Source organism: Podarcis raffonei, chromosome 7 (genome assembly GCF_027172205.1).
Source record: "Podarcis raffonei isolate rPodRaf1 chromosome 7, rPodRaf1.pri, whole genome shotgun sequence".
Classification (NCBI taxonomy): domain Eukaryota; kingdom Metazoa; phylum Chordata; class Lepidosauria; order Squamata; family Lacertidae; genus Podarcis; species Podarcis raffonei.
In genome coordinates, this window is record NC_070608.1 from 72,720,255 (window position 1) to 72,734,037 (window position 13,783).

The following is a 13,783-nucleotide window of genomic DNA, read 5'->3' on the forward strand; positions in this document are numbered from 1 at the left end:
TCTCTCTCTCTCTCTCTCTCTCTCTCTCTCTCTCTCTCTCTCTCTGTCTCTCTCTCGGTGTGTGTGTGTGTCTGCCAAGTTAGGGATCCTCTCCAAATGCATCTGTTTGAAAGGATGTGCAAAAGATCATGCATTTAAACTCTGGATAGCTGAGCACAGACAGTTTTACAAAATCATGTAAAATGCCACACACGTCCGTGTGCGACAAATTCCAGAGAGGCCATCCTCTTAGGCTGCAATAGATTGCAATGAATTGCTTTGGTCACTCAGCACCAGATTGGGGGGGGGTGTTCCCCCAATCATCCTGCCCTGCTCTGTCCTATATTTTCCCAGAACAAAGGTGGCAACCTTAGAACATACCTTTCTGTTTGCTGCTTGGATGCAGCTGAGACAGCCAAGCTCCAGTCAGCTTCTTGGATTACCAAGCCCTGCCCACAAGGCACTCCCAGAGGATTAAGGAGCAGCATCTCGACACTAGGGACTCAGCTACACAGCTGCAAATAAAACGTTTTAAATGTGTTTTAAGTGCAATATACAATGTGACACTAGATGGCGATGATGAGCCTCATGGAAAATTCAATGTATTTTTAAAAGCGCTTTTTTAAAAAAAGCATATTCAAAATGGTTTTTATATGCATGTAGATTCCACCCGGGTCAGAGGCAAGGCTTTACAACAGGAGGCAAGCACATTCAAAGAGATCTATGCCGATGGGAAGAAAAAAGTTTGACAATTTAAATATGATTCGGACAGGGCTTAAAACAACCAGCATCAAGAGAATTGAATATTCTGAAAAGGATGAAAAATTAATTTAGAAAGCATACTAAAAAAAAAAATCATTTAAATTTTCTAGCCGCTGTGTCACTTTTCCTTGTCAGATCTCTACTGAACCTAAATATGCAAGAACCCATTTCATGTAGTCTCCTTCCTGACGTTATAAAGCATTTATGAGTCACAACACTTAAATAGTTTTTATCTTAACAACACTATGTTAGATCACACCAATTAATATATTCAAAGGGAAGAACCATATGTTATTACTGGAATGCAGGGCTATCATGTTCAGTAATTGCGGTTGCTGTAGGTGAAGTCCCGATGATAAAGAAATGAATGTGGGAAATGAATGTGCAAAATATTCAGATTTATTCAAATTTCTGGAGAGGAAGATGCGGTGTTGACTGCTGAAGAATGGAATGCTACCATTGGGGAGAGAAGAAAGGAATTCATTGCAATAACAGTTTGCAAAATATCTGAGACAGATATAAAAACAAAACCACATCTTTACAGCAGATCATTTTGGGAAACAAAATTGCTAAGTGAAACAGATGTCTTTTCCTTTCTCAGCTTGGCTGACATAAATCGCAGATGCCCATTAGCCAAAAGACGTGTGTGAACATTTTACGTGTAAGACAGAAAATGAGAACTTCACTGTTATTTGTGAGCTCCCTGCTCCTTCTGACAGCTTAATTCCCCCCCTTTTGTTTTGTTGTTGTTCTGACAGAGAAAGAAAATAGTTGTTGTTGTTTTTTATCTGAACTAGTAAATAGATAGTACTAGCAGTAAATAATCACAAGCATAATTAGGGGCTCGGCAGTGTGGCCCACTGGCAAATGAAATTTATATTTTGGTGTGATCTCTTGATCTCCTTGGGTGAGTTCTCTGAATGACCAGATTGTTCAAGGTTCCATGACTTCATGGGACTGTTATGAGATTACTGTCTTGCAGCCAGTTTTGTGGCTATTCCTACTACTGAATCTATGCAGTTTGGTCTTCAATGACAGAGATCCGTCAAAGAGGATGCTATTCTGTTGAGGAGCACTCAAAGATACAATGCACCCCCGAACAGTCACTGTAATAACCCTACCTGTCATAGTTATAGCTATTTTGCAGAAAAGGGGATGTGGTTCTTCAGCTTTATTGGTAATAGGGTGCTGATATGCCCTCTGCTCAACAAAGGTCTGTATAGTTAAAGCCATGGTTTTCCCGGTAGTGATGTATGGAAGTGAGAGCTGGACCATAAAGAAGGCTGATCGCCAAAGAATTGATGCTTTTGAATTATGATGCTGGAGAACACTCTTGAGAGTCCCATGGACTGCAAGAAGATTAAACACATCCATTCTTAAGGAAATTAGCCCTGAGTGCTCACTGGAAGGACAGATCCTGAAGCTGAGGCTCCAATACTTTGGCCACCTCATGAGAAGAGAAGACTCCCTGGAAAAGACCCTGATGTTGGGAAAGATGGAGGGCACAAGGAGAAGGGGATGACAGAGGACGAGATGGTTGGACAGTGTTCTCAAAGCTACAAACATGAGTCTGACCAAACTGCGGGAGGCAGTGGAAGGCAGGAGTGCCTGGCGTGCTCTGGTCCATGGGGTCACGAAGAGTCGGACACGACTAAATGACTAAACAACAACAACAATGTCCTCTGCTCTCTAATAATGTGCATACATCAGAAGGTAAAGGTAAAAGACTCCTGGACAGTTAAGTCCAGTTGAAGGTGACTATGGGGTTGTGGTGCTCATCTCGCTCCAGGCCAAGGGAGCCGGCGTTTGTCCACAGACAGCTTTCCGGGTCATGTGACCAACATGACTAAACTGCTTCTGGTGCAATAGAACACCATGATGGGCATGGAAACGCTGTTTACCTTCCCACCACAGCAATACCTATTTCTCTACTTGCACTGGCATGTTTTTGAACCACTAGGCTGGCAAAAGCTGGAACAGAGCAATGGGACCTCACCCCATCACAGGGATTTGAGTTGCCGACCTTCTGATTGACAAGCCCAAGAAGCTCAGTGGTTTAGACCACAGCCTAAGATGGCCAATGGACACTTTATGCTGTACCCAAAGAACCAATTTCTTTCCTTCATTGAATTATGTTGGGGGGGGGGAGATACCTGCTTTCCCATGTATGGCGTGTTGTCAAGCTGTCTTTGTACTTGCCTCCCCAGAGTTAAAATGATCAGAAAGGGTGAATAGGCACAGGGGAAGAAAAGCTTCTCTTCCCATTACAGAATGGCTTCCAAGGAACATAAAGAACCTCCACAAACAGCACCATCACCACCAAATAGCAGTGATGTACCGCTGCTCCTGAATAAAATTTAACAGCCTGGGTCCTAAGTTAGGTCAATGCTGCACATATTGCAGTCACGAGAAGGAAGCTAAAAAAAGAACTTGACAGGTTTGACAAAAGCCGGCTAATGAGTTTGTGGCTGAGGTGAACTTTGAACTGAGGTCTTTCCAACCCATGCTCTTATAGAGATCTATACTGGGAAGAAAGAGGTGAGTGAAGATCTACCTCAGGAACAAGTGTTGGGGGGGAATCAAATCATCCTTACCTTATGGGAAAAGATACCAACGCTAACAGAATGGCAAAATAAATTATTAGACTATGTGGAAATGCCTCAACTAACAAATAGGTTAAGAGGTAACACCAAACAATTATTTTCTCAAAAATGGGAAATGTTTAAGAGATACTTACAAAAAAATAAGTGACATATTATCTATGGTGGTGTTTGAATGACCCTTGTGTACATAAAATATTAAGAAATAAAGGAAAATCAGTATGCTAGGTTGCAAGAAAGTATTAGAAAGTATATTAAATGTAAAGTAATAATTATAAGTAGATTCAAAATCACAAATGTCAACTATATCGGGAAATGATGGGAAGTCTATATTTATTTTACTTCAGTTTGTTGTTGTTTTATATTATTTTATGTACCATTATATGATTTTAGTTTAGCTGAAATCTAAGTGGAATTAGAAGGTCTAATTTACATTCTAAGTTAAACTAATTTAAGAATATATATATATACATATATATAGTATGTACGTGTATGTGTGAAGTTAAATCTGTAATGACATTAATGAATTTCATTAATAAAAGACACAATGGCAATCAATCAATCAATCAATCAATCATCCTTACCTTATGGTTGAAAAGGTGATCAAAGGCTGTTGTTGTTAGGGAGGGTCCTGCTCTGTATCTGGCCAGGCAGGGGGAGATCCCAGAGGACAGTCTCTGCCATTTCTTCCCAAGCATTGGGAAAAGACCAGCACTGCTTCTTATTTGCCAAGAGCTCACTATAAAGGAAGCATGGGGGATGCCAAGGAGGTGGCAGATTTGACCTCCAAGGAGCTGCCCCTGTGGCAGTGGGCGATGCATTCCCTGGAGGCTAGATCCACTGCCCTTGTGGATCCTGCTGCCCGAGGCGATCACCTCACCTTGCTTCATGGGTGGGATGGCTCTGACAGTGGATGTGGGACTAGAGCAGGGGTCAGCAAACTTTTTCAGCAGGGGGCCGGTCCACTGTCCCTCCGACCTTGTGGGGGGCCGGACTATATTTTGAAAAAAAATAAATGAACGAATTCCTATGCCCCACAAATAACCCAGAGATTCTTTATAAATAAAAGCACACATTCTACTCATGTAAAAACACCAGGCAGGCCCCACAAATGACCCAGAGATGCATTTTAAATAAAAGGACACATTCTACTCATGTAAAAACATGCTGATTCCCAGACCGTCCATGGGCCGGATTTAAAAGGCAATTGGGCCAGATCCGGCCCCTGGGCCTTAGTTTGCCTACCCATGGACTAGAGGAAGTCTTATGTCATAAAGGTGTGGCTAGAGGCATGGCCTGCAGCTTCTTTCTCCATGTTAGCTCTTCATCTGGTGATAGGACAACATCTGTATCCAGATGTGATGCCAGATGTGGATGTTGCTTAGAGCTGGCTCTGGAAAATACACGTCTTGATGCATGGTGCCAGTGGGCAGCGACATTCTGAAGACTGCTTCCTTTCTTCCAAGCTAAGACATTGTCAGGTTGCTCTTTAAACATCTGAAAATGACCAGCAGCAAAGATTTGAGCAGATTTTGCACCGTATGCCCCGTTTGGAAGGCTGGGCAAATGCAGATGCGGATTTGTTTAAAGTGAAGTCTCTTCCCAAGCCTCAGTTGATGTTGTTGTTGGTGGAGGAGATAAGTTATCATTGGACATGGCTGATGTTACTGGATCCTAAAACCTGTGGTTATTTCGAAATACAGCACTGGTTATAGAATAGTTGAGACAGCAAGAGGTATCAATGCAGTTTCCCCCTCATTCCTGTCCCATCCTTCATCTCTGAATTAATGGTTGTGTGATTAATTTCTATATTGGCTGATATGGCTGAAGATAATCATGCAAACCACTGCTCCAGTTTTTTATTAGCGTTTGTCAGCGCTGCCCGAGGTCCCAGCTCACAGAAGACCAACGCTGCTTCGTTCTTTAGTATAAAAGTCTTTATTGAAGTTCAGTTTCACTTCCACACGCGCAGCGTGCAACGCTACGTCTGTAACCTTAGACTGCCGAAGCTCCGTCTGAATCTCCTCCCCCCTGACACCAGTTTAAGACTCTAGCCTTACTCCACCTCTTCCTCTGTTCCTTCCTCCTCTGGGTCCGCTTGCTCGTCGGGGTCTCACCCTTCCTAGACTCTTCTGACGCTGAGTCCCCTGACTCTTCCCCCTCCCTCCTTCGGGCTTTAGGACCTGGCTCCCAATCCGGGTTTTCTGCTGTCCCGCGCTCCTGCACATTTGAACTTGGCGCGCGCGCGCAGCCTCCCACTTTCCTTCTGACCGTTACACTGCTGTCACTGCTCCCTCCTTCGGGGAGGCTAGCTGGACCTGACCTCCCCTCCGTTTCCCCACTTTCCGATGGGGGCGTGGTCAGCCCTGACTCATCTTCTCTACCCGCTGGAGGAGAGGCTGGTGCTGACTCATGTGACTCTTCCCCCCCACTGCGCTCTGGTGGGGGAGCTGGTCCTGATCCTCCGCTGCTCCCTTGGGAGTCTCCGCTGGCCCCTTGCTTCTGGTGCGTCCCCCCTGGGACCCCCCCTTGCCCTTACCATAGGCGCCCCCTTCTGGGAATCTTCTGATTCGCTGGAGAAGCTCATGGAATCTCTCGGGTCACTGTCATACTCCCCTACGCTCCCCTCGGATTCCTCTCCTTCGCTCTCTATTTGCTCTCTCCCCTGTGCTTCTGCTCCTGAGCCCCTGACAGCGTTCCTCTTTTCTTACTCGAAGTTGCGAGGTGGGATGTGGGCAGCCCCTCAAAGAATCTGCTCTTTTTAAAAAAAGCCTTTAATGGTTTCTTCACTCATTATAGGTTTTCTGATATATTCTCTCTGCCCCCCCCCCCCACATAAGGTTGATACATATTTCCTTAAGCACGTTTTCCAGGATGCATTTTATAGCATGCAAATGTCTAGCAGATTGCTTACACACAGAAAAAGTTGTTGCTGCTGTTAACATTTAAATATAATGAAATCAGTATGCAAATATGATCATTAGGGACATAACCGTATGGCTGATTATTTGTATGGGGGGGGGACCCCAGATTGTTTGCTTGAACTTGCTTGATGCACATAAAATGAAAACTACATTCTTTCTTCTGTGTGTATTTCTTCCTGCATCAGTGTTCCTAATGTGAGATGAAATCGGTCTTCTTGGCGTAAATTCAATTTTGAGTTGAGCCCATTAAATCTTTAATCCTGTTCACACTTATCTGGGAAGGAAGTTCCATTGAACTCTATGGTGCTTATTTCTGAGCAGACAGGTGTAGAAAACGTTAAAGATTTGTCCTTCCTCACTGTCAAATACTTTAAAATACTTTTTTATTGTATTGATGCATGAAAAGCTCATAAAATGGGGAGAAGAATGCTGCCACATTCTCATGAAGGTATCGGATATGGAAGGATGCCTTAGATTCTAAAATATGCTGAGTAGCAGAAGATGCACGAGGTTAATGTTGAATAACAGCTGAATTTGAGGAAGGGTTCTGATACATTTCCAGGGACCTCTATTTTGAAAAAATAAGGGAACTGGGTTTGCGGACTGCATTCAGACAACACTTTATTCCGTTTCCCTGATACTTCCTTCACTGATGGTTTCCACATTTGATGTGGTCTTTCACAGAACATCAGAACCCCTCCTGAAAATCTAGTGCAGGCATCCCTAAACTCGGCCCTCCAGATGTTTTGGGACTACGATTCCCATCATCCCTGACCACTGGTCCTGTTAACTAGGGATGATGGTAGTTGTAGTCCCAAAACATATGGAGGGCTGAGTTTGGGGATGCCTGATCTAGTGGAATCCAGTGGAAGTTTACTGCTCACTTCTGTGTTAATTGGTTTTTTAAAAAATCAATTTGCAATGCCATTATCTCAGAAAAAGGTGGGAGCTTTGCACTGTAATTTAATGGGATGAAATTTGGGCCAGTATTCTGGCATGTGGTTCTGATGAGCAGGAAGGGGGCAGTTAACCTCAAACTCAGGGTGTTTGGCCCATCCTAGTGCTGTGTCTTATTTTATTTTTGGCACTATATTCAAATTCATTGAAGCCTTGGAGGGTTAAAATATTTTGGCTGTGGGTCCAGATCAGGCCCGTAGGTGGAATAATAAATTTAATAAATAATAATAATAAAAATAATGACAGAGATGGAAAGTTCTCTAGGTTCTACCCCTCGAAGTCCACTACTATATTATTACCAGTAGGTGGCCATTCAGAATCTGACTGGAAACCTCTAACCATGGAGAGTCCACCAGCTTCAAAAGTAGTCTTTTTACTATCAGGAGATTTCCCCTCCCCCCAAATGCTTACCCTAAATCCCCTTTCTTGTTATTTGAACCGATTGGTTTGTGCCCAATCTGCAACAACAAATCTGCTTCCTCATTTATGTGGCAAACCTTTAGATATTTGAAGATCATATTGCCTCTTAATAATCACTTGTCCAGAAATAATATCCCACCCCTTCAATTTTTCCTCATAGGACTCAAACTCTGAGCCCCTAACCAGCTTTGTCGATATCCCCTGGTCATACTTTATTTATCCCCTGTTCCACTTTATTGGGATCCTTGAACTGTGTTGCCCAAAACCTGACACAGTACTCCAAGTGAGGTCTGACCAAGCTGTTAGAAGAATAACAGAGGGGAGATTTTTCTTCCTTTGTAAGATAAAATGTGTCTATATGGACAAGAGGGGGAACCTGTGGCTCCCCAGTTGTTTTCAGATTACAACTAAACTGATGCTGACTAGGACTGTTGGGATGTGAAGTCTAACTACAACAAATCCAGAATGCGGCAGCTAGACTGGTGACTGGGAGCGGCCGCTGAGACCATATAACACCAGTCTATGAAAGACCTACATTGTCTCCCAGTACGTTTCCGAGCACAATTCAAAGTGTTGGTGCTGACCTTTAAAGCCCTAAACAGCCTCGGCCCAGTATACCTGAAGGAGCGTCTCCAACCCCATCGTTCTGCCTGGACACCGAGGTACAGTGCTGAGGGCCTTCTGGCGGTTCCCTCACTGCAAGAAGTGAAGCTACAGGGAACCAGGCAGAGGGCCTTCTCCGTAGCAGCGCCCACCCTGTGGAACGCTCACCCATCAGATGTCAAGGAAATAAACAACTATCTGACTTTTCACCTGAAGGGAACCCTGTTTAGGGAAGTTTTTAATGTTTGATGTTTTGTCACTTTATTATTAATAATATTTTGTTGAGAGCCACCCAGAGTGGCCGGGGAAACCCAGCCAGATGGATGAGATAGACAGACAGACAGACAGACAGACAGACAGATAGACAGATAGAAATATAATAATAATAATAATAATAATAATAATAATAATAATAATAATAATAATAATTTATCTGGAGGACCACACTGATGGAGACACTGCTATTGTCTACTAGGAATGAAAGGTCTCAGGTCCTGGTCCTCTTGGCTCTGCCCTCTGAATTCTGTTAATAAGCAATGCCTGAGATGGAAGCTGGGACATTCTGCATGCAGAACATGTGTTCAACCATACTTGAAACAGCTTTATGAATCACTAGCCAGCTTCAGCTCTTTGGGAGATAGCACTGTTTGGTGAATGAGAAAGCCGAGGAAATATATTAACCTTAAGATCACAGGCAGAGCACCTAGGGAGACTGCAAGATTCTCCCTAAGATTTTGTTCCCCATTTGCTCTTTGGGAAGAAATAACAAGCTTTCTTTCAAAAATTTTGCAGTTCCGGCACTAGTTATGCAGCTTTTCTTAATTATCATGTACCCCGCCTTGTCCTTTATCTGTTTAGAGAATTTACAACTAACACAGCAGGTTGTGAATGTTTAATAGATTCTTTTCCAAGGGAAGAAAAGGTCAGCATTACCATAAAATTCTTCTTTAAGATTTGTGACAGAAATGTTCCACAGCACGGAACAGGTGTTGCCGGAGAAACTAAAATCTGCCATGGGAGCTGAGCTCTTAACGAATATTCTGTGCATTATTGGGAAATGAGAATTTTAATGCTCTACGCACATACATGGTGATGTATTGAGTCAGCATAAATTGAAAGGGACTTGGTTTTGTCAATGCATATTTTGTTTGAAGCACCTTGTGTGACTCGCTGTCTTCTGAAGAAGTGGACCCGTTTTATTAAACACCTCTCTCTCTCTCTCTCTCTCTCTCTCTCTCTCTCTCTCTCCTCCGACCACCCAACCCTAGCTTCACTCTGACCAAGACAAAGGAGATGGGTCCCTCAAATACATTTTGTCAGGAGACGGAGCTGGCACTCTTTTTGTTATTGATGAGCGAACAGGTGACATTCATGCCACACGAAGAATTGACAGGGAAGAGAAAGCTTACTACACCCTACGTGCCCAGGCTATTAACAGGAGAACACTCAGGCCGGTGGAGCCTGAATCAGAGTTTGTCATCAAAATCCATGACATCAATGACAATGAACCAACGTTTCCTGAAGAAGTTTACACCGCAAGTGTTCCTGAAATGTCAGTTGTTGGTGAGTGTTACATTCAAATGGAAATAAATGTCTGCAAAGGTGAGATGCCACATATGTCCTGTTCTTGTAAATTCAGGCAGTCAGGGTGGGAATTGCGTTTTTCGGGCGAGATGCCATAAATTTAGGTCTTTTCTTTTCAAGGAAAAACAGTGGAATGGAATGGAATGAGGAACTGCATTATCTAGATCAGTGGTTCTTAACCTTTTTTGGGGCCATGCCCCACCTAAGCGTCTCTAAAATCCTGATTCCCCCCCATGACATATAATTCTTACTATTCAAAAAGTGGACTCCTATTCACGTGGATGAAGCCTAAAAGGCCACTCACTGTTAATAACTCATTCTCACATTGCCCCCCTTAAAAATCAAATCCCCTCCCTTAAAAATCAAATTGCCCCCCTGTGGGGCATGTGCCCCACATTGGGAACCACAGATCTAGATCCATAGTTTTCAATGTTTTTGGATCTGGGATCCACTTTTAACCCAAACGTGCATTTGGGGACACACTTCATATCCTTATGGTAGTAGTGCTGCTGTTGTGATGAATTTTATATCCATTATGGATCCCTGCCTATTACTTGTATCCCAGTGATCTATATTCTCCATAAAAAGTGAAGGAACAGAGGATACTTTGAGACTAAACAGCTAGTTGGGAGAACGACTGTGATTAAAACTTAGTGAGAATCCATCACTCCGCAGTGGTTACTAATGAATAAATGCGCATACCAGAGTACTAGGATATAACTTTTATTGTCACAGTATTACAGAACTGGAAGGTAATTTAGCATAAACTCCTGGATCAGGATTCAGATACATTTCACTGATATGTCCATAGAATGCATAGAGAAGAAAGTGCACCAACCCATTGGAAGCCATAAAACAAAGATTCTAAAACATTATTTGACCAGAAGGAATATTCATCCCCCATTTGCAAATGTCGCAACCAATTACATCCCGAGCATAAAAGCATGAGCCGTTCACTCAGAGTTCCCCAACAGAAAATGTTCTTAGCTATCTGGTGTAAAATCCAAGCTGTGCACTTTTAGCCATCCCAGAAAGTAGGACTGTGATGCTCCTTAATTCAATAGACCTCCATCACCAAGACATAAATGGCAAATTAGTGCACACTGACCCAGCAAAGCAAGTCTATGTGTGGAAGCAAGCTTTGATGTGCAGATTTCCATTCTGGACTAGGAACCGTGCACAGAGAATAGCTGCAGGTGCACATCTGTGTCACAGAGCAAATCTGGTGGCAAGTCATTCAATCTGATTCCCACATACATTGAGTGTGCTCCATAGAAGGAGATTCACTTTCATGTTGCATTGTGGATGGAAACTAGATTTCTTAGGCTACAGTCCCAAGCTTGCTTAGTAGAGAGTAAACCCTACTGAACTTACTGGGGCTTACTTCTGAATGAGCTTTCATGGATTTGCACTGTTACACCATTAGTTGTTGCATATATAAGTAAACTTTGTTCATTTTTTGTATTTGTTTTAATTGGTTTTGAACTAATCTGTGCCTGTAGAATGGAAACTGTATTTACAAGTAAATCAGTGGATCTGTTTGACATAGGATCATAGTATCATGGAATTGTAGAGTTGAAAGAGGTCACAAGAATCATCTAGTCCAACCTCCTGCAAGGGCAGGAATCCTTTGCCCATTGTGGGACTCAAACCCATTACCCTAAAATTCAGGGGTCTCATGCTTTACCAGTAGAGCTATCTGTACATGGCTGAGTGCTTCCCACGAATAGCTTGTCACATGTAGCATCAGGCAGCCACAATGTTTCACCCCTCAAAAAATCCAAACTGGCTGATTAAAAACAAATAATTCATGATGTGCCACAAACTTGGCATCCCAATATTTCAGGAGTCTGCCAGATAAATAGCAGTGTGAGGAAGGGTCATAATTAGGTATGGACAATCTCAATTTTGGTTTCTCGCAGCTTCTCACTTTTCCAATCTTCGATTCAGTTCTCCACATTTCTGTAGCAATTTGTGATTGATTGCTTTAAAATTCTCATGATAAATTGTCAGCATTTTGGTGCATATTTCTTTATGCAGTTTTTACTAATACACACACTTTTGCAAACAATTTTCCCTAATGTAATGCATTTCTATGCACACTTACCCCAAGTATATGCATTTTGGTACTCATTGTTTAGTTGTAGAACTACATCCCAAAATTCAGAGAAGTGTGAATTTCAAAAGACAGCTGTGTTTTGGTTTACGTGTTGATCTGACAAGTCCAAATTAGGTAGTTTCTCATTAAAATTCAAACAAATCTGAATTTCTCCTCCATTCTCCCTAGTTCACAAGTCTCATTTTATTTCTATGCACTAAAATGGGATGCAGGTTGTGTGTCCTTATGTTTCCAGACAGTCCCGTATAGCACGGCACAGTTGTTTTGGAACACGTTACATTTGGAACACATCACATTACGGTTGCATTCTTAACAAGATCCTGCCACACCAGCTGTTTAACTCTCTCTCTCGTCTCATCACTCAACAAGTAGTACTTATGTCCTAAATATTAATCCACTGTCTATGAAACAATCGGTGATTATCCCAGGAGTCTCAGGGCTGGATTAAAAGATCTAGAGGCTCTAGTCTAAGCCCTGGTTTGAGGAGCCCCCTCCACAATGCAATTTGTCTCTCACACGGCAGCAACTTGTAGAGAAATATATATTGGATATAATTTTTCTTCCTTGGCTGCAGCACAACGCCCCCGTTCTTTTATTATCTCTGGGTGAGTTATCTTCACCACGGCTTTTCTGTTGACTTGCTAAGGCCAATGAAAGACTTTGCGGCTTTGAAAACTCTTTAGGATTTTTATCCTGTTCTTTCACTGTGTCCCTTCTATTCATCTCTCCTAACCTACTTATTCCCTGTCTTTAATTTCTCTGCCCACCTTTTTCTTACTTTTGGATCTTTGGGCTTTAGCAGCTCATCCTATGAATTACCCCACCTACGTTTCTCAGCATTGCTGATTGCTGTCATCCTTCCTCGTCGGTCCCTCGGCCCTCTAATCTCTTCCACCCTCCTACCTCAGGGATATCAATGCAAACTTCACACAGGTGTGACCTCCCTCTGGGTTCACAGGCAGTTTGCAGCAGTTATCCTGCCATCATTTTCAGCTAGCGTTCCTTTTGTCTTTCTCTTCAGAAGTCCCACCAACTATTTATAGCAGCTACCGCATACTTTTGGTCCTCAGGCTTTTTAGTTCACTCCATCATTAGTATGATATGTCCTCTCTTCCTGTTTCCAAAGCCACAGTAATTCTTCTCAACTGGGCACCCATCATATTTCCTTCATTTGCCCGAGTGGTCTTTGAATATTATTACTCCACCACACAACTAAGAAACAATACACAGCAAAAATCCACAGCAAAGCATATTATCAATCCCCTTATGCATTGAGCATGATTTCAGATCAGGGGTATTAATGGCATTATGACAGTGGTTTTCAATCAGTATGCCGTGGCACCCTAGGGTACCTTGAATGATGGTCAAGGGTGCCTCTTTCCCTCTTACCTTCCCTCCAGTGTGGTGTAGTGGTTAAGAGCGGTAGTCACATAATCTGGGGAATTGGGTTCGTGTCTCCGCTCTTCCACATGCAGCTGCTGGGTGACCTTGGGCCAGTCACACTTCTTTGAAGTCTCTCAGCCCCACTTACCTCACAGAGTGTTTGTTGTGGGGGAGGAAGGGAAAGGAGATTGTTAGCCGCTTTGAGACTCCTGAAGGGGAGTGAAAGGCGGGATATCAAATCCAAACTCTTCTTCTTCTTCCCTCCTCTGGTGCCCTCTCGCATCTCTGCCTCCCAAAGGCTTGCACATCTGTTTTTTGCAGCAGCCCTGGCTACAAGCTCCCCAGGGGAATGAGAGCGACCTCTTCCCAGGCCCCTGTGGGGCAGTGTGAGGAGGCACCTCTCTTTGGGGTGGGGGGGCAGTTCAGAGACCAGGTCTGGCAGCCTCGGCTGC

At 43.2% G+C, this 13,783-nt stretch overlaps 1 protein-coding gene across 8 annotated transcripts in view; it reads left to right on the plus strand.

The window, feature by feature from the left end:
• The window catches only part of CDH10 (cadherin 10), a 132,471-nt gene that overhangs the window by 82,310 nt on the left and 36,378 nt on the right, over positions 1–13,783 (plus strand). For all 8 annotated transcript variants that reach the window (XM_053397105.1, XM_053397102.1, XM_053397103.1 and 5 more), the window contains exon 3: positions 9,514–9,808. In XM_053397105.1, coding sequence (XP_053253080.1) covers positions 9,514–9,808 — 295 coding nt within the window. The remainder of the gene's footprint in view (positions 1–9,513; positions 9,809–13,783) is intronic.